This window comes from Oncorhynchus gorbuscha, linkage group LG12 (genome assembly GCF_021184085.1).
Source record: "Oncorhynchus gorbuscha isolate QuinsamMale2020 ecotype Even-year linkage group LG12, OgorEven_v1.0, whole genome shotgun sequence".
Classification (NCBI taxonomy): Eukaryota; Metazoa; Chordata; class Actinopteri; order Salmoniformes; family Salmonidae; genus Oncorhynchus; species Oncorhynchus gorbuscha.
Window position 1 is genome coordinate 65,891,422 of NC_060184.1, and position 19,903 is coordinate 65,911,324.

Sequence of the window (19,903 nt, forward strand, 5' to 3'; positions counted from 1 at the left end):
CCTTTTACTGGCTCCTCTCCCTCTTTCCCTCAGTCAGTCTCTCTCTCACTCTCTCTATCCTTTAACTGGCTCTTCGCCCTCTCTCTCTTTCCCTCTGTCAGTCTCTCTCTCACTCTCTCTATCCTTTTACTGGCTCCTCTCCCTCTTTCCCTCTGTCAGTCTCTCTCTCACTCTCTCTATCCTTTTACTGGCTCTTCTCCCTCTCTCTCTTTCCCTCTGTCAGTCTCTCTCTCACTCTCTCTATCCTTTTACTGGCTCCTCTCCCTCTTTCCCTCAGTCAGTCTCTCTCACTCTCTCTATCCTTTTACTGGCTCTTCTCCCTCTCTCTCTTTCCCTCTGTCAGTCTCTCTCTCACTCTCTATCCTTTTACTGGCTCTTCTCCCTCTCTCTCTTTCCCTCTGTCAGTCTCTCTCTCACTCTCTATCCTTTTACTGGCTCTTCTCCCTCTCTCTCTTTCCCTCTGTCAGTCTCTCTCTCACTCTCTCTATCCTTTTACTGGCTCTTCTCCCTCTCTCTCTTTCCCTCTGTCAGTCTCTCTCTCACTCTCTATCCTTTTACTGGCTCTTCTCCCTCTCTCTCTTTCCCTCTGTCAGTCTCTCTCTCACTCTCTATCCTTTTACTGGCTCTTCTCCCTCTCTCTCTTTCCCTCTGTCAGTCTCTCTCTCACTCTCTATCCTTTTACTGGCTCTTCTCCCTCTCTCTCTTTCCCTCTGTCAGTCTCTCTCTCACTCTCTATCCTTTTACTGGCTCTTCTCCCTCTCTCTCTTTCCCTCTGTCAGTCTCTCTCTCACTCTCTATCCTTTTACTGTCTTCTCCCTCTCTCTCTTTCCCTCTGTCAGTCTCTCTCTCACTCTCTATCCTTTTACTGGCTCTTCTCCCTCTCTCTCTTTCCCTCTGTCAGTCTCTCTCTCACTCTCTATCCTTTTACTGGCTCTTCTCCCTCTCTCTTTTTCTCTGCCCGTCTTTCTCTGTCTGTTTTTTGTTCCAATTTCTTTCGCTATCACTTTCTGTCTATTTCTTTCTTCTTCTTCACCTTCTTCTTCTTCTTAACCTTCTTCACCTTCTTCCTCTTCTTAACCTTCTTCTTCACCTTCTTCTTCACCTTAACCTTCTTCTTCTTCTTCACCTTCTTCTTCTTCTGTCACACAGTTCTTCCACCTTTCGGAGTGCAGAAGGTAACCTAAGGTACCTGCCATTTGATTGGTCACCTACAACAAAAGTGGGTGGGCCTTGACGAAGGCATCTCACCTAGTTGCACATTACTTATCTCTTTCTTTTATCTGTCCTTATTTCCCTCACTTATCACAGAGTTGGAGAGATAGGGGAGAGATAGATATTCTCTGTTTGTGAGATATATTGGCAAGTTTGACAAGGTGGTGACGATATCATTAGGTGTGTGTGTTTGTGGCCAGGATTCTGTGGCCTCCATAGCCTGTCTAATCTAATCAATGCCAGAGCAATACAACAGCATCTAATCTACAGGGAGGCAGAGCACAGAGAAAAACACCACTGATACCAGCCACTGACTCCCATTCACTTCCTTCTATCCTTTTGTATTGCTGATCATAAACAAGACATAGTTGACCCTCTACTCCCACTATTCACATAGTTTCACTGCACTAAATACCTCCGTTAGAGATTGAATGCAATCTGATTGAGGTAATATAATGAATCTAACATAATTGAATGGCCTGCATCATTCCGTTTATGATAAGAGCAATAATCATGATGGTAGGAAGGAGGGTGTGGGGATATACAGTATACCTAGAGCAGTTAATCTAACTGTGGTAAATGTCTCCTAATGGCACATACAAATGTAGGATCTTAATTTGATCAACATTTAATTACTGAGAATTTTCCTGCACAGCGGAAAATGCAAAATAGCATAGCATATTTTTAAAAAGGCTTCTAAAGTTTGTAATTCCACTTTGACATTTCAGAATTGATTTGCCCTGACAAAAAAAATATCAACCTCTACAAAGAAATGTCCATTAATTCAAATGTCCTGTTGCTGCAGGATAATTTCTCTGCTGTTGCAAACTGGCTCAAATTAAGATCCTACATCTATTTCATTAATCCACTACCAAGTGCATACATACATACATACATACATAACATTACATTACATTACATTACATTACATTACATTACATACATACATACATACATACATACATACATACATACATACATACATACATACATACATACATACATACATACATACATACATACATACATACATACATACAGAGAGAGAGAGAGAGAGAGAGAGAGAGAGAGAGAGAGAGAGAGAGAGAGAGTGTGTGTGTGTGTGTGTGTGTGTGTGTGTGTGTGTGTGTGTGTGTGTGTGTGTGTGTGTGTGTGTGTGTGTGTGTGTGTGTGTGTGTGTGTGTGTGTGTGTGTGTGTGTGTGTGTGTGTGTGTGTGTGTGTGTGTGTGTGTGTGTGTGTGTGTGTGTGTGTGTGTGTGTGTGTGTGTGAGAGAGAGAGACAAACGTCAATAACATCACCCATAAGGTTACCTGATGAAGACCATGCTAGTGAAAATGTGTTTGCTTCGTGACATTAGCAACAAACAGAGCTTTCTTTTTCAAACACAGCAGCCGAACCATATTACAGTCTCTGTCTCTGCTGCCTAGCATCAATGCCTATTTCTCCCGGAGCACACACACTGTAGTCACATGTCTGGTTGGTGTGTTAGCAACTAAAACACTACAGCAGGGCCATTAAACCCAGAGCTAACAGGCTAGCACTGTGTGAAACACTCAAAACCCTATCTGTCTGTTTGACATTTCAAACCTTTTAAATACAGGTATACAACCACACACAATGCAAAAAATATGGAGCTATCTTGGTCTTCCTTTAGAGATTGTCATTAGAAGTGAGTCTGATGAAACCAATTAAAAAGTACCTTTTAGTTCAAGTAGAAAACGTGAAATTGGTTATCATGTGATCTTTACCATCCTGTGTACAACAAAGATATCTTATCTGTTTTACCACAAGAAAACACCTGTATTGTGTACATACCGTCTCTCTCTTCCAACCAGGGGAGATTATTCTACATTATAAACTGGGTGGTTAGAGTCCTGAATGCTGATTGGCTGACAGCCGTAGTATATCAGACCATATACCACGGGTATATTTATCCATACTGCTCCAATTACGTTGGTAACCAGTTTATAATTGCACAACTTGCAGGCTTGTTTTCGAATTGCTGTGCGTTTTGTTGCCAACCTATTTTGCTACCTGACAACTTTACGGGTTTCACTTTTTAATTACCGTTCATATATTTATTTTTTCCTCGACTTTTTCACTCCGGACGCTTTATCTGGACACGATTCGTCAGGACCTCCAACAGCCGAAGCTAAGTAGTAACATTAACATGATACCTTCTAATTGCAGCCACTGTGCTCGCCTTACGGCGAGGATAGCTGTACTGCAAGCCCAGCTTCAGACGCAATCGTTAGGCAAGGGTAATTTCAGTGTAGGAAAGGATGAAACAGCGTCTGTGCCACCAGTAAGTACAGATAGTAGTATAAATCCCCTGGCACAGTCCCCGCAGCCGGACAACTTTCTCACGGTTTCTGGAAGGAAATGCTGTAGGAACGCTCAACCGGTGTCGCTCATTCAGCAGACAGAAACTTTCAACCGGTTCTCCCCATTAAGCAGCGGGTCGGAGTCAGAGGCCGAGTCTTCTCTGGTCTCTACTCCTCCCGTTACGGGGTCTGAGACGCCGAAGCTTCCCACCATTAGCTCTGACAAATTGAAAACTCTAGTCATTGGCGACTCCATTACCCGCAGTATTAGACTTAAAGCGAATCATCCAGCGATCATACACTGTTTACCCGGGGCAGGGCTACCGACGTTAAGGCTAATCTGAAGATGGTGCTGGCTAAAGCTAAAACTGGCGAGTGTAGAGAGTATAGAGATATTGTTATCCACGTCGGCACCAACGATGTTAGGATGAAACAGTCAGAGATCACCAAGCGCAACATAGCTTCTGCGTGCATATCAGCTAGAAAGATGTGTCGGCATCGAGTAATTGTCTCTGGCCCCCTCCCAGTTAGGGGGAGTGATGAGCTCTACAGCAGAGTCTCACAACTCAATCGCTGGTTGAAAACTGTTTTCTGCCCCTCCCAAAAGATAGAATTTGTAGATAATTGGCCCTCTTTCTGGGACTCGCCCACAAACAGGACCAAGCCTGACCTGCTGAGGAGTGACGGACTCCATCCTAGCTGGAGGGGTGCTCTCATCTTATCTGCCAACATAGACAGGGCTCTAACTCCTCTAGCTCCACAATGAAATAGGGTGCAGGCCAGGCAGCAGGCTATTAGCCAGCCTGCCAGCATAGTGGAGTCTGCCACTAGCATAGTTAGTGTAGTCAGCTCAGCTATCACCATTGAGACCGTGTCTGTGCCTCGACCTGGGTTGGGCAAAACTAAACATGGCGGTGTTCGCCTTAGCAATCTCACTAGGATAAAGACCACCTCCATTCCTGTCATTACTGAAAGAGATCATGATACCTCACATCTCAAAATAGGGCTACTTAATGTTAGATCCCTTACTTCAAAGGCAATTATAGTCAATGAACTAATCACTGATCATAATCTTGATGTGATTGGCCTGACTGAAACATGGCTTAAGCCTGATGAATTTACTGTGTTAAATGAGGCCTCACCTCCTGGCTACACTAGTGACCATATCCCCCGTGCATCCCGCAAAGGCGGAGGTGTTGCTAACATTTACGATAGCAAATTTCAATTTACAAAAAAAAAAATGACGTTTTCGTCTTTTGAGCTTCTAGTCATGAAATCTATGCAGCCTACTCAATCACTTTTTATAGCTACTGTTTACAGGCCTCCTGGGCCATATACAGCGTTTCTCACTGAGTTCCCTGAATTCCTATCAGACCTTGTAGTCATTGCAGATAATATTCTAATCTTTGGTGACTTTAATATTCACATGGAAAAGTCCACAGACCCACTCCAAAAGGCTTTTGGAGCCATCATCGACTCAGTGGGTTTTGTCCAACATGTCTCTGGACCCACTCACTCTCACAGTCATACGCTGGACCTAGTTTTGTCCCATGGAATAAATGTTGTGGATCTTAATGTTTTCCTCATAATCCTGGACTATCAGACCACCATTTTATTACGTTTGCAATTGCAACAAATAATCTGCTCAGACCCCAACCAAGGAACATCAAAAGTCGTGCTATAAATTCACAGACAACACAAAGATTCCTTGATGCCCTTCCAGACTCCCTCTGCCTACCCAAGGACGCCAGAGGACAAAAATCCGTTAACCACCTAACTGAGGATCTCAATTTAACCTTGCGCAATACCCTAGATGCAGTTGCACCCCTAAAAACTAAAAAAATGTCTCATAAGAAACTAGCTCCCTGGTACACAGAAAATACCCGAGCTCGGAAATGGCGCCACACCAAACTGGAAGTCTTCCGACTAGCTTGGAAGGATGGTACCGTGCAGTACCGAAGAGCCCTTACTGCTGCTCGATCGTCCTATTTTTCTAACTTAATTGAGGAGAATAAGAACAATCCGAAATTCCTTTTTGATACTGTGGCAAAGCTAACTAAAAAGCAGCATTCCCCAAGAGAGGATGACTTGCACTTTAGCAGTGATAAATTCATGAACTTCTTTGAGGAAAAGATTATGATTATTAGAAAGCAAATTACGGACTCCTCTTTAAACCTGCATATTCCTCCAAACCTCAGTTGTCCTGAGTCTGCACAACTCTGCCAGGACCTAGGATCAAGAGAGACGCTCAAGTGTTTTAGTACTATATCTCTTGACACAATGATGAAAATAATCATGGCCTCTAAACCTTCAAGCTGTATACTGGACCCTATTCCAACTAAACTACTGAAAGAGCTGCTTCCTGTGCTTGGCCCTCCTATGTTGAACATAATAAACGGCTCTCTATCCACTGGATGTGTACCAAACTCACTAAAAGTGGCAGTAATAAAGCCTCTCTTGAAAAAGCCAAACCTTGACCCAGAAAATATAAAAAACTATCGGCCTATATCGAATCTTCCATTCCTCTCAAAGATTTTAGAGAGGCTGTTGCGCAGCAACTCACTGCCTTCCTGAAGACAAACAATGTATACGAAATGCTTCAGTCTGGTTTTAGACCCCATCATAGCACTGAGACGGCACTTGTGAAGGTGGTAAATGACATTTTGATGGCATCGGACCGAGGCTCTGCATCTGTCCTCGTGCTCCTAGACCTTAGTGCTGCTTTTGATACCATCGATCACCACATTCTTTTGGAGAGATTGGAAACCCAAATTGGTCTACACGGACATGTTCTGGCCTGGTTTAGGTCTTATCTGTCGGAAAGATATCAGTTTGTCTCTGTGAATGGTTTGTCCTCTGACAAATCAACTGTACATTTCGGTGTTCCTCAAGGTTCTGTTTTAGGACCACTATTGTTTTCACTATATATTTTACCTCTTGGGGATGTTATTCGAAAACATAATGTAAACTTTCACTGCTATGCGGATGACACACAGCTGTACATTTCAATGAAACATGGTGAAGCACCAAAATTGCCCTCGCTAGAAGCATGTGTTTCAGACATAAGGAAGTGGATGGCTGCAAACTTTCTACTATTAAACTCGGACAAAACAGAGATGCTTGTTCTAGGTCCCAAGAAACAAAGAGATCTTCTGTTGAATCTGACAATTAATCTTAATGGTTGTACAGTCGTCTCAAATAAAACTGTGAAGGACCTCGGCGTTACTCTGGACCCTGATCTCTCTTTTGAAGAACATATCAAGACCATTTCGAGGACAGCTTTTTTCCATCTACGTAACATTGCAAAAATCAGAAACTTTCTGTCCAAAAATGATGCAGAAAAATTAATCCATGCTTTTGTCACTTCTAGGTTAGACTACTGCAATGCTCTATTTTCCGGCTACCCGGATAAAGCACTAAATAAACTTCAGTTAGTGCTAAATACGGCTGCTAGAATCCTGACTAGAACCAAAAAATTTGATCATATTACTCCAGTGCTAGCCTCTCTACACTGACTTCCTGTCAAAGCAAGGGCTGATTTCAAGGTTTTACTGCTAACCTACAAAGCATTACATGGGCTTGCTCCTACCTACCTCTCTGATTTGGTCCTGCCGTACATACCTACACGTACGCTACGGTCACAAGACGCAGGCCTCCTAATTGTCCCTAGAATTTCTAAGCAAACAGCTGGAGGCAGGGCTTTCTCCTATAGAGCTCCATTTTTATGGAACGGTCTGCCTACCCATGTCAGAGACGCAAACTCGGTCTCAACCTTTAAGTCTTTACTGAAGACTCATCTCTTCAGTGGGTCATATGATTGAGTGTAGTCTGGCCCAGGAGTGGGAAGGTGAACGGAAAGGCTCTGGAGCAACGAACCGCCCTTGCTGTCTCTGCCTGGCCGGTTCCCCTTTTTCCACTGGGATTCTCTGCCTCTAACCCTGTTACGGGGCTGAGTCACTGGCTTGCTGGGGCTCTCTCGTTCCGTCCCTGGGGGTGCGTCACCTGGGTGGGTTGATTCACTGTTGTGGTCGGCCTGTCTGGGTTTCCTCCCCCCTTGGGTTGTACCGTGTCGGAGATCTTTGTGGGCTATACTCGGCCTTGTCTCAGGATGGTAAGTTGGTGGTTGAAGATTTCCCTCTAGTGGTGTGGGGGCTGTGCTTTGGCAAAGTGGGTGGGGTTATATCCTTCCTGTTTGGCCCTGTCCGGGGTGTCCTCGGATGGGGCCACAGTGTCTCCTGACCCCTCCTGTCTCAGCCTCCAGTATTTATGCTGCAGTAGTTTATGTGTCGGGGGCTAGGGTCAGTTTGTTTATCTGGAGTACTTCTCCTGTCCTATTCGGTGTCCTGTGTAAATCTAAGTGTGCGTTCTCTAATTCTCTCCTTCTCTCTTTCTTTCTCTCTCTCGGAGGACCTGAGCCCTAGGACCATGCCCCAGGACTACCTGACATGATGACTCCTTGCTGTCCCCAGTCCACCTGGCCATGCTGCTGCTCCAGTTTCAACTGTCCTGGGCCCTAGGACCATGTCCCAGGACTACCTGACATGAGGACTCCTTGCTGTCCCCAGTCCACCTGGCCGTGCTCCTGCTCCAGTTTCAACTGTTCTGCCTTACTATTATTCAACCATGCTGGTCATTTATGAACATTTGAACGTCTTGGCCACGTTCTGTTGTGGTCTCCACCCGGCACAGCCAGAAGAGGACTGGCCACCCCACATATGCTCTCTCTAATTCTCTCTTTCTTTCTCTCTCTCGGAGGACCTGAGCCCTAGGACCGTACCCCAGGACTACCTGACATGATGGCTCCTTGCTGTCCCCAGTCCACCTGGCTGTGCTGCTGCTCCAGTTTCAACTGTTCTGCCTTGTTATTGTTTGACCATGCTGGTCATTTATGAACATTTGAACATCTTGGTCATGTTCTGTTGTAGTCTCTACCCGGCACAGCCAGAAGAGGACTGGCCACCCCACATAGCCCGGTTCCTCTCTAGGTTTCTTCCTAGGTTTTGGCCTTTCTAGGGAGTTTTTCCTAGCCACCGTGCTTTTACACCTGCATTGTTTGCTGTTTGGGGTTTTAGGCTGGGCTTCTGTACAGCACTTTGAGATATCAGCTGATGTACGAAGGGCTATATAAATAAATTTTATTTGATTTGATTTGATAATTTCAAGAAGGCATGAGGGTTGTGGTATATGGCCAATATACCACGGCTAAGGACTGCATCCAGGCAACCCGTGTTGCGTCATGCATAAGAACAGCCCTTCGCCGTGGTATATTGGCCATATACCACACCCCCTCGTACCTTATTACTTAATTATCCAATTTAGATATTGGCAAAGGTTGCAACATTCCAACTTTTAGATTACTTTGAACAGAATATCTTGAATATTACACTTTCACTATCTCAAGCTGGTGTCATCCTTTCATATTCTCACTGGGGGCCAATGGTCTCATATCAAAGGCATTGAATTGATTAAATGATTGTTTAAAAACATTGGTCAGATATAAGGAAGTCATGGTCTAGCTCTACAGTTGATGGGTAGGTAGGTCTACATGCATTGAGAACGAGGTTGACTACAGCCATATGCAAACAAATGTTTTATGGAACTGTATGAGGAAGTTCCCACTTCACACAGTTTTACAATTCACACAAGTAAAGTAAGCTATGGCGTAGCCCAACTACCACCCTCTTTAGTTGTTCTATTTGGGGGATGGTTTATTCTCCTCAGAATGAACTATATTTATTTTAGTAGGCAATTAATGGAAAGGTTCTGTTTTATGTCTGTGGGACATAGGCTAGGCTACCTGAGAGCTAGCTCACTCATACTGTAACTCCCATAATCTAGCCTACCTGTCCTGTCCTATCCTGTGCAGGTGGGGTAACACTAGACAAACACAGCACCACGTGACAAGTCAATGTCTCCGGTTGGAGCGCTACGACCCAAATACAGCTGAACCGACAAGGTAAGGTACGAACGCAGCTGATGTCTCACCTTTGAACACTCAACAAAGTGAATTATCATCGCTGTGATGTCACTGTATACGATGTAGGCTACAAACATCATGTGTTCATTCTTTATATTTTCAAATGAGACCGCTTACCTTTTTTTTGTTGTCCGTCAGCTATGTACATTAATTCAACAGAACGTGAGTCCACCTGTAAACTAGCCACCAGCTTTGAAGCGACACTTGTCCCACGGTGTCACCGCACGAAATGGGAGAGTCGTGGGCGAGGAGTTGCAACAACACACGGAAGGTTGGAAAGGAAAGCTATGGGCCTATAATTCATTGAGCGACACATTTGATGGCGCCGGCATAGGCTCTCATTACATCGATTTACTAAACAAACTGAAAGTTGGGTGGGGACGTTAAACAGTAACTAGCCTCCATAAAACTCAGAGGGACAGGGATATTGGTGTGTGTGTGTGTGTGTGTGTGTGTGTGTGTGTGTGTGTGTGTGTGTGTGGTGGTGGGGGGGGTCAGCATTGCCAATTCTGTCGAGACGGGGGAAAGAGTGGGGTAATGTTTCACAAAATAATAGTAGAACAGTAACATTTTAGCAATGCATTTATTTATTACAATATGTGGACCATGTAGCCAGATCTCACCCTTACAAATAGTTTGAGCAAACAGTGAAATCGCCATATAGAGAGAAACATCATTGGCACAAGTTATTTTAAATTCCAATAAGATTATAAATAAATTATAGTGAAGTCTATAGTAGACATACTCTCTTGTGTAGCTATATGAATAAGCAGCAGATGGCGCTAAAGTACTGTTTAAAAAGGTTTCGGCTCTGAGTTTGTGTGAGAAGAGGTCACACAGTCCGTGCTCTGTTACACATATAGCAGTGTCCCCTCCCTAGGAAGGTAAGCATGTCGAAACAGCTGAAAGCCGTGAGACTGAGGAATACCTCGTTAATGTTCTGCAGGTCAAGGTGTCCCAGGTAGTACATCCTGAACATGTGATAGGGGACAAAACACACCAGCAGCACCAAAGCAAAACACAGGCTCTTCAGCTGAGCCCAGAACTCCTGGTGAGACATGCAGTCTCGCCCATACTTCCTTGTCAGAAGGATCATGACATGACACTGCAGTGCCGTCAGCACACAGGCCACAATGATGATCACAGAGCTCATGATGTAGTTCAGCACCCTGGCAACAGTGTGTTTTTCCAGGTGGTTGCCGAACTGGAAACAGTGGGAGTTATTGTCGGACATTGTGTTTGTCTTGTTGTTGGTGGTGTTATCGTGGACGTCCTTGCCGTATTTGTAATAAAGGATGGGGGGGATGACCATAAACATCACTGTCCACACTGCCACACTGGCGCCAAAAGCATGCAACTTCCTGGAGAAGAGAGGAGACCCTTAATTATTTTGTGAGAAACAGATATTTGCCTTTCCCATCCCCCATGCCATGCCACACATTGAGACACCTCTCTACCTCTACAACATAGTTAACTACCATTATAAACTGGGTGGTTCAAGCCCTGAATGCTGATTGGCTGACAATGTGGTATATCCAATCATTTATTTTTACTGCTCTAATTACATTGGTAAACAGTTTATAATAGCAATACATTTATTTTTACTGCTCTAATTACATTGGTAAACAGTTTATAATAGCAATAAGGCATCTCAGGGGTTTGTGCTATATGTCCTGTGGAACACACTGTTAACTACCTGTAGAACACGGTTAATTACCTGTAGACCATGGTTAAGTTAACGACCTGTAGACCACAGGCTGTTAACTACCTGTAGACCACGGTTAAGTTAATTACCTGTAGACCACGGTTAAGTTAATTACCTGTAGACCGCTGTAGACCACGGTTAAGTTAATTACCTGTAATTACCTGAGACCACGGTTAAGTTAATTACCTGTAGACCACGGTTAAGTTAATTACCTGTAGACCACGGTTAAGTTAATTACCTGTAGACCAGGCTGTTAAGTTAATTACCTGTAGACCACGGTTAAGTTAATTACCTGTAGACCACGGTTAAGTTAATTACCTGTAGACCACGGTTAAGTTAATTACCTGTTAACTACCTGTAGACCACGGTTAAGTTAATTACCTGTAGACCACGGTTAAGTTAATTACCTGTAGACCACGGTTAAGTTAATTACCTGTAGACCGCGGTTAAGTTAATTACCTGTAGACCACGGTTAAGTTAATTACCTGTAGACCACGGTTAAGTTAATTACCTGTAGACCACCTGGACCACGGTTAAGTTAATTACCTGTAGACCACGGTTAAGTTAATTACCTGTAGACCACGGTTAAGTTAATTACCTGTAGACCACGGTTAAGTTAATTACCTGTAGACCACGGTTAAGTTAATTACCTGTAGACCACGGTTAAGTTAATTACCTGTAGACCACGGTTAAGTTAATTACCTGTAGACCACGGTTAAGTTAATTACCTGTAGAACACGGTTAAGTTAATTACCTGTAGACCACGGTTAAGTTAATTACCTGTAGACCACGGTTAAGTTAATTACCTGTAGACCACGGTTAATTACCTGTAGACCACGGTTAATTACCTGTAGACCACGGTTAAGTTAATTACCTGTAGACCCCGGTTAAGTTAATTACCTGTAGACCCCAGGCTGTTAACTACCTGTAGACCCCAGGCTGTTAACTACCTGTAGAACACGGTTAAGTTAATTACCTGTAGACCACGGTTAGGTTAATTACCTGTAGACCACGGTTAGGTTAATTACCTGTAGACCACGGTTAGGTTAATTACCTGTAGACCACGGTTAGGTTAATTACCTGTAGACCACGGTTAAGTTAATTACCTGTAGACCACGGTTAAGTTAATTACCTGTAGACCACGGTTAAGTTAATTACCTGTAGACCACGGTTAGGTTAATTACCTGTAGACCATGGTTAATTACCTGTAGACCATGGTTAATTACCTGTAGACCACGGTTAATTACCTGTAGACCACGGTTAATTACCTGTAGACCACGGTTAATTACCTGTAGACCACGGTTAATTACCTGTAGAACACGGTTAATTACCTGTAGAACACGGTTAAGTTAATTACCTGTAGACCACGGTTAAGTTAACTACCTGTAGAATACTGTTAATTACAGGTAGTTAACTACCTATAGAACACAGAGGGTTAACTACCTGTAGAACACAGAGGGTTAACTACCTGTAGAACACAGAGGGTTAACTACCTGTAGAACACAGAGGGTTAACTACCTGTAGAACACAGAGGGTTAACTACCTGTAGAACACAGAGGGTTAACTACCTGTAGAACACAGAGGGTTAACTACCTGTAGAACGCAGAGGGTTAACTACCTGTAGAACGCAGAGGGTTAACTACCTGTAGAACGCAGAGGGTTAACTACCTGTAGAACACAGAGGGTTAACTACCTGTAGAACACAGAGGGTTAACTACCTGTAGAACACGGAGAGTTAACTACCTATAGAACAGAGGGCTAACTACCTGTAGAACACAGAGGGTTAACTACCTGTAGAACACGGTGAACTACCTTTACAATGAGGTTGACTACCTGTAGAACATGGTTAACTACCTGTAGAACACAGTTAAATTAACTACCTGTAGGACACAGTTAACTATTTGTAGAACGTAGTTAACTTCACTACCTGTAGAACTCGTAGCGATCCTTCTTGCTATGGAACCCCAGCAGTCGTATGACGAGGATGACCACGTAGAAAACAAAAGCCATGTACATGTGCACGTGGATCATGGCACTGACCACCTTACACAGCATCTCCCCCAACATCCAGTAACCAGCAGCATAGTAGTAGATCCTGAAGGGTACGGTGAGTAGGAACAGGAAGTGGGCCAGGGTGAGGTTGAGCATAGCGATGGTGATGACTGATCGCATGTTGGATTGGAGGATGTGGATCATCAGGGCCAACCCAATGACCCCAATGACCAGGACCAGGCTATAGATGGACAACAGGGTAAGACGTTTGAGGATGGACAGGGTTTCCGGCTCGTTGGACATGGTAGAGTTAGAGGGAACCTGAGATAACAACTTCGCTGGGGGATGGGGAGAAGAGAGAGAGAGATAGAGAACAGAATGCAGTTAAAGCAGACACTCTTATCAATTCAAATTAGGAGGGTAAACAACCAACCACACAATATCATTATTGTAGGTATTGACATGATACAGTGGGGCAAAAAAGTTTAGTCAGCCACCAATTGTGCAAGTTCTCCCACTTAAAAAGATGAGAGAGGCCTGTAATTTTCATCATAGGTACACTTCAACTATGACAGTTAAAATGAGAAAAAAAATCCAGAAAATCACATTGTAGGATTTTTAATTAATTTATTTGCAAATTATGGTGGAAAATAAGTATTATAAAAATAAGTATTATCAGAGCTACAGTAGACCTTTATACAAACAAGCCATTTGCAACACAGGCCCACCATCATTCACTTTGAACTGGACTGTGTGTTTACAGTTGGTTACAACAGCGTGACTTTAGATCATTAGAACGCTTTTGTCAAAAATACACCTGAATGGATTGCTGCAAATATGTTACTTTACAGCCGCATCCTCAGAGCATGCGCAGACCAGCTGGCTGGTGTGTTTACAGACGTATTCAATCAATCCTTATCCCAGTCTGCTGTTCTCACATGCTTCAAGAGGGCCACCATTGTCCATGTTCCCAAGAAAGCGAAGGTAACTGAGCTAAACGACTCACTACGTCAGGAAAATAACCTCACACTCAACGTCAACAAAACTAAGGAGATGATTGTGGACTTCAGGAAACAGCAGAGGGAACACCCCCCTATCCACATTGATGGAACAGTAGTGGAGAGGGTAGTACGTTTTAAGTTCCTCGGCGTACACATCACAGACAAACTGAATTGGTCCACCCACACAGACAACATTGTGAAGAAGGCGCAGCAGCGCCTCTTCAACCTCAGGAGGCTGAAGAAATTCGGCTTGTCACCAAAAGCACTCAAACTTCTACAGATGCACAATCGAGAGCATCCTGTCGGGCTGTATCACCGCCTGGTACGGCAACTGCTCCGCCCACAACCGCAAGGCTCTCCAGAGGGTAGTGAGGTCTGCACAACGCATCACCAGGGGTAAACTCCCTGCCCTCCAGGACACCTACACCACCCGATGTCACAGGAAGGCCATAAAGATCATCAAGGACAGCAACCACCCGAGCCACTGCCTGTTCACCCCGCTATCATCCAGAAGGCGAGGTCAGTACAGGTGCATCAAAGCTGGGACCGAGAGACTGAAAAACAGCTTCTATCAAGGCCATCAGACTGTTAAACAGCCAACACTAACATTGAGTGGCTGCTGCCAACACACTGACTAAACTCCAGCCACTTTAAGAATGGGAATTGATGGGAAATTATGTAAAATATATCACTAGCCACTTTAAACAATGCTACCTGATATAATGTTTACATACCCTACCTTATTCATCTCATATGTATACGTATATACTGTACTCTATATCATCTACTGCATCCTTATGTAATACATGTATCACTAGCCACTTTAACTATGCCACTTTGTTTACATACTCATCTCATATGTATATACTGCACTCAATACCATCTACTGTGTCTTGCCTATGCCGCTCTGTACCATCACTCATTCATATATCTTTATGTACATATTCTTTATCCCCTTACACTTGTGTCTATAAGGTAGTAGTTTTGGAATTGTTAGCTAGATTACTTGTTGGTTATTACTGCATTGTCGGAACTAGAAGCACAAGCATTTCGCTACACTCGCACTAACATCTGCTAACCATGTGTATGTGACAAATAAAATTTGATTTGACTTCCGTCATCATGAAGTGCTTTGAGAGACTAGTCAAGGACCATATCACCTCCACCCTACCTGACACCCTAGACCCACTCCAATTTGCTTACCGCCCAAATAGGTCCACAGACGACGCAATCGCAAACCCATCTGGACAAGAGGAATACCTATGTGAGAATGCTGTTAATCGACTACAGCTCAGCATTTAACACCATAGTACCCTCCAAACTCTTCATCAAGCTCGAGACCCTGGGTCTCGACCCCGCCCTGTGCAACTGGGTACTGGACTTCCTGACGGGCCACCCCCAGTTGGTGAGGGTAGGTAACAACATCTCCACCCCACTGATCCCCAACACTGGGGCCCCACAAGGGTGCGTTCTAAGCCCTCTCCTGTACTCCCTGTTCACCCACGACTGCGTGGCCATGCACGCCTCCAACTCAATCATCAAGTTTGCGGACGACACTACAGTGGTAGGCTTGATTACCAACAACGACGAGACGGCCTACAGGGAGGAGGTGAGGGCCCTCGGAGTGTGGTGTCAGGAAAATAACCTCACACTCAACGTCAACAAAACAAAGGAGATTATTGTGGACTTCAGGAAACAGCAGAGGGAGCACTCCCCTATCCACATCGACGGGACAGTAGTGGAGAGGGTAGTAATTTTAAGTTCCTCGGCGTACACATTACGGACAAACTGAATTGGTCCACCCACACAGACAGCGTGGTGAAGAAGGTGCAGCCTCTTCAACCTCAGGCTGAAGAAATTCGGCTTGTCACCAAAAGCACTCACAAACTTCTACAGATGCACAATAGAGAGCATCCTGTCGGGCTCCGCCCACAACCGTAAGGCTCTCCAGAGGGTAGTGAGGTCTGCACAACGCATCACCGTGGGCAAACTACCTGCCCTCCAGGACACCTACACCACCCGATGTCACAGGAAGGCCATAAAGTTCAAGGACAACAACCACCCGAGCCACTGCCTGTTCACCCCGCTATCATCCAGAAAACGAGGTCAGTACAGGTGCATCAAAGCTGGGACCGAGAGACTGAAAAACAGCTTCTATCTCAAGGCCATCAGACTGTTAAACAGCCACCACTAACATTGAGTGGCTGCTGCCAACACACTGGCTCAACTCCAGCGACTTTAATGATGGAAATTGATGTAAAAATAGCACTAGCCACTTTAAACAATGCTACTTAATATAATGTTTACATACCCTACATTACTCATCTCATATGTATATACTGTACTCTATATCATCTACTGCATCTTTATGTAATACATGTATCACTAGCCACTTTAAACTATGCCACTTTGTTTACATACCCTACATTACTCATCTCATATGTAGATACTGTACTCGATACCATCTACTGCATCTTGCCTATGCTGCTCTGTACCATCACTCATTCATATATCTTTATGTACATATTCTTTATCCCCTTACACTGTGTATAAGACAGTAGTTTTGGAATTGTTAGTTAGATTACTCGTTGGTTATTACTGCATTGTCGGGAACTAGAAGCACAAGCATTTCGCCACACTCGCATTAACATCTGCTAACCATGTGTATGTGACCAATAACATTTGATTTGACTTGACATTTGGGAACATTACAGTTCTATTGATTAAACAACCATGAAAAGGTGTGCTCTCTCTCCCTCAGTTATGCACATCAACAACAAGATTAACAACTAATGCTAACCAGAGCAAGATGAGCTCAAATCTAACAAAGGAACATTAGATAAACCCTCTCAAAACTTTTTCAGCTTGTTGTCCGTCAAAATTGCAAAATTGTAGCCTCCTCATCCTTCTGCAGCTTGTCTGACAATGCATTCTTGTCCCAACCAAGCACAAAAGCTAACTAGCTAAAGTTGTCTAGCTTGCTAGCCAGCTACTTCCAGACACAAATGAGAGAACACCTTACTCTGACCATTTTACTCGCCGTAGCAGAGCATGTTATCTAGTGTTCGTGACTAACTATTACATTTTTTTTGCCTACGCTTACTGACACCGGTCAGTGGGTGTTCAGTGGGTGTTGCACATTCGTAAATTCATCAGTTATTCTGTTCTCTGGCTCACTCAGACGAGAGAGCTCTGAAATCGGAGTAGATAGAGAGTGAATTTGTGAACGCAGGAGATATATTCTTGCTAGCTAACCAAATGACACCTGCATCTAAAGCTGTGTATAGCCACTGAAAAACTATATGAGGGGAAAACATCAGTCAATCACCCACTCCTCCAATGACATGACATCCTCCTAGCAGCGAGCTAGATAGCTACGGTTAGGCTCCGTGTTTTTAGCTTGCTACATAAATAGATGTGCTAGCCTATTAGCTACATTATGACTGACTTGTGATCATTGCCCTTGCTAGTTTGATTGTATTGACATTCCCGTATAAAGTTGGTTTTGTAGGATAAACTGGGAATTTCATATTTTTGACTGATATTATGATTGTCTGTTTCATATCCGCTGTCAGTTCCACTTTAAACTTTACGTCACTGGTTACTTTGTACTAAATGTTAAATGTTTTTGCAATGGGAAGTGATAGTTCTACATTTCGATTGGGAAATGCTCAATGGTTGTTTTTTTTGCCTTTTTATGATTGAAACCTACTGGCTTATTATGTCAGAGTTTGAAATCATCTCAAATGTTTGTCTTGACCTCCGTTTTGGAGAACCCCAGCCTGTGCCCAAACAGCAAACAATGCACTGCTTATCCTTTAACATCATGCTGTGTGTGACTGCTGTCTTTCCATCGGCCCTATGTATTGATGCCTGGAGAAGGTGGTATAGTCTAATTTTGTCAAAAAGTTCCCAAACTGCCCGCCCAGCGAAGGAAAGGTGCCCTGTGTGGATGCCTCGTGATACAAACAGGCATGATGACAATTGCACATCACAAGTAGCATACGAACCAACACTTCGGACTAAACTTTTCAATACCTGGTTTACACATCCATTGTTGCCTTAGTTAACATTTACTGGTAGATATCATACGTTGAAACGTCTTTCCTACCCACCGGGCTACCGATGTCGTTCTTCTGTGAGCTGCTCCATGCCAAAACCAGTGGAGAGCTGCTCACTCTTGCAGTCTGCAGATGATATTCCGCTGTAACTAGGCTATGTGTTCCGCGCACATGCATGTTGCTGCACTGAAAGTAAAGGGGATGAATAATTTTGCACACCCAATTTTCCAGTTTTTGATTTGTTAAAAAAGTTTGAAATATCCAATAAATGTCGTTCCACTTCATGATTGTGTCCCACTTGATGTTGATCCTTCACAAAAAAATACAGTTTTATATCTTTATGTTTGAAGCCTGAAATGTGGCAAAAGGTCGCAAAGTTCAAGGGGGCTGAATACTTTCGCAAGGCACTGTATATTTCACAGGCTTTGCGATTGTGTTGGCTACTTTGTGCATGATTTCTCTATTGTAGTACGTAATTGATAAGTCATATACCTCCACTACACTACTTTGATACTCAACAGTAGGGATTAAGAAGTGAGTATAAGCAATGCCCGCTGAAAATAAAGTGTGTATACCTGTGTATACCCTCCACTACACCACTGGCCTGTGTATACCCTCCACTACACCACTGGCCTGTGTATACCCTCCACTACACCACTGGCCCTTTGTGTTTTACAAAAAGTGACTTCTCTTACATGAGTGCGCTGGTATTATGGTTGCTGTCCTTTCAATCACACACCTGTCACACACTGAAGGTCTATAGGTTCACCACTGTACTAACCTGTCACACACTGAAGGTCCAATAGGTTCACCACAAATTCAACTATTAGGAAAACAACCAATGTGCAACACAATCCTCACAACCTTAAAATCTATCAAGTAAGTCTCATGTCATTACAGAAGTCTTAAGTTCTGAAAAATGACAATAGAATATATAGCAATATCAAATCATTCTGTAGACCTACCTTCTGATGGATCAGGTAAAAACTTTCCACAGAGAAGGAAATCAGGGTGGTGTGAGTGTCAGGGCATACAGTATGTGTGTGAGAGAGTGTGACCGATGCACCACCCTTACCAGAGCTGCTTTACCACCCCCTTCTCTTTGTAAAAAAGCACAGTGCGTTTGACAGGTCCTTTTTACATACTGTCTGCAGAGTCACGAGAAGGGATTACACATATGGCAGCTCAGCCACAGTGCTGTCAACTTCCTCTGACCGGCTCTATGCACCCACACTGACAGAGAGAGAGAGAACACTTCCTGTCTTTCTCTGGGAGGACTCTATATTAAAGTCTTTCTATAGGCCTTAGGCTTTACAAAGGCTGTGAGCAGCTCCATACATCATTATTCAGCCTCATAAAATAGAATGTGTATGAAGTGTGTGTAATCCATGTGGTGAGAGACCAGGCTGTTCAACAGAACTGAAACAGGATGTGGTGAAAATTGAGAGATATTCTCAGACGTGCCAAATTAGTCAATACTTTTCTTCCAGTAAACAAAATCATCACTCCATCATTGTTCTCAGAAAGAGCTGATATACACCCACCGGCCATCTTATTAGGTACACTACCCCGTACACAAAATTGGATCAGTCCTACAGACAGTGAGTCACATGGCTTGCTATATAAAGCA

The 19,903-nt window shown here is 43.7% G+C and overlaps 2 protein-coding genes across 10 annotated transcripts in view; both read right to left on the reverse strand.

Moving 5' to 3' along the window:
- The window catches only part of hnf4g (hepatocyte nuclear factor 4, gamma), a 48,023-nt gene extending 38,190 nt beyond the window's left edge, over positions 1-9,833 (reverse strand). The window contains exon 1 of one of the 3 annotated variants that reach the window (XM_046292647.1): positions 9,635-9,833. The gene's annotated coding sequence lies outside the window, so the exon portion shown is untranslated. Of the gene's footprint in view, positions 1-298; positions 325-856; positions 2,147-9,634 lie in introns of those variants that run through there. The other 2 variants (XM_046292643.1, XM_046292646.1) reach the window with 2 other exon arrangements.
- A 251-nt stretch (positions 9,834-10,084) lies between these two features.
- LOC123990227 (probable G-protein coupled receptor 141) lies at positions 10,085-19,423 on the reverse strand. Of its 7 annotated transcripts, XM_046290801.1 has the most exons (4): positions 19,239-19,369; positions 18,328-18,459; positions 13,147-13,544; positions 10,085-10,875 (listed from the first exon to the last, which is right to left on the reverse strand). In XM_046290801.1, the coding sequence occupies exons 2-4, from the start codon at positions 18,448-18,450 to the stop codon at positions 10,347-10,349; spliced, it is 1,050 nt and encodes a 349-aa protein (XP_046146757.1). In that variant the 5' UTR covers positions 18,451-18,459; positions 19,239-19,369; the 3' UTR covers positions 10,085-10,346. The 7 variants fall into 7 exon arrangements, with proteins under 7 accessions (XP_046146757.1, XP_046146763.1, XP_046146761.1 ...); XM_046290807.1 differs by lacking the exon at positions 18,328-18,459 and having other exon boundaries at positions 13,147-13,549; positions 19,349-19,423; XM_046290805.1 differs by lacking the exon at positions 18,328-18,459 and having other exon boundaries at positions 19,239-19,377.
- Between the last annotated feature and the right edge of the window lie 480 nt (positions 19,424-19,903).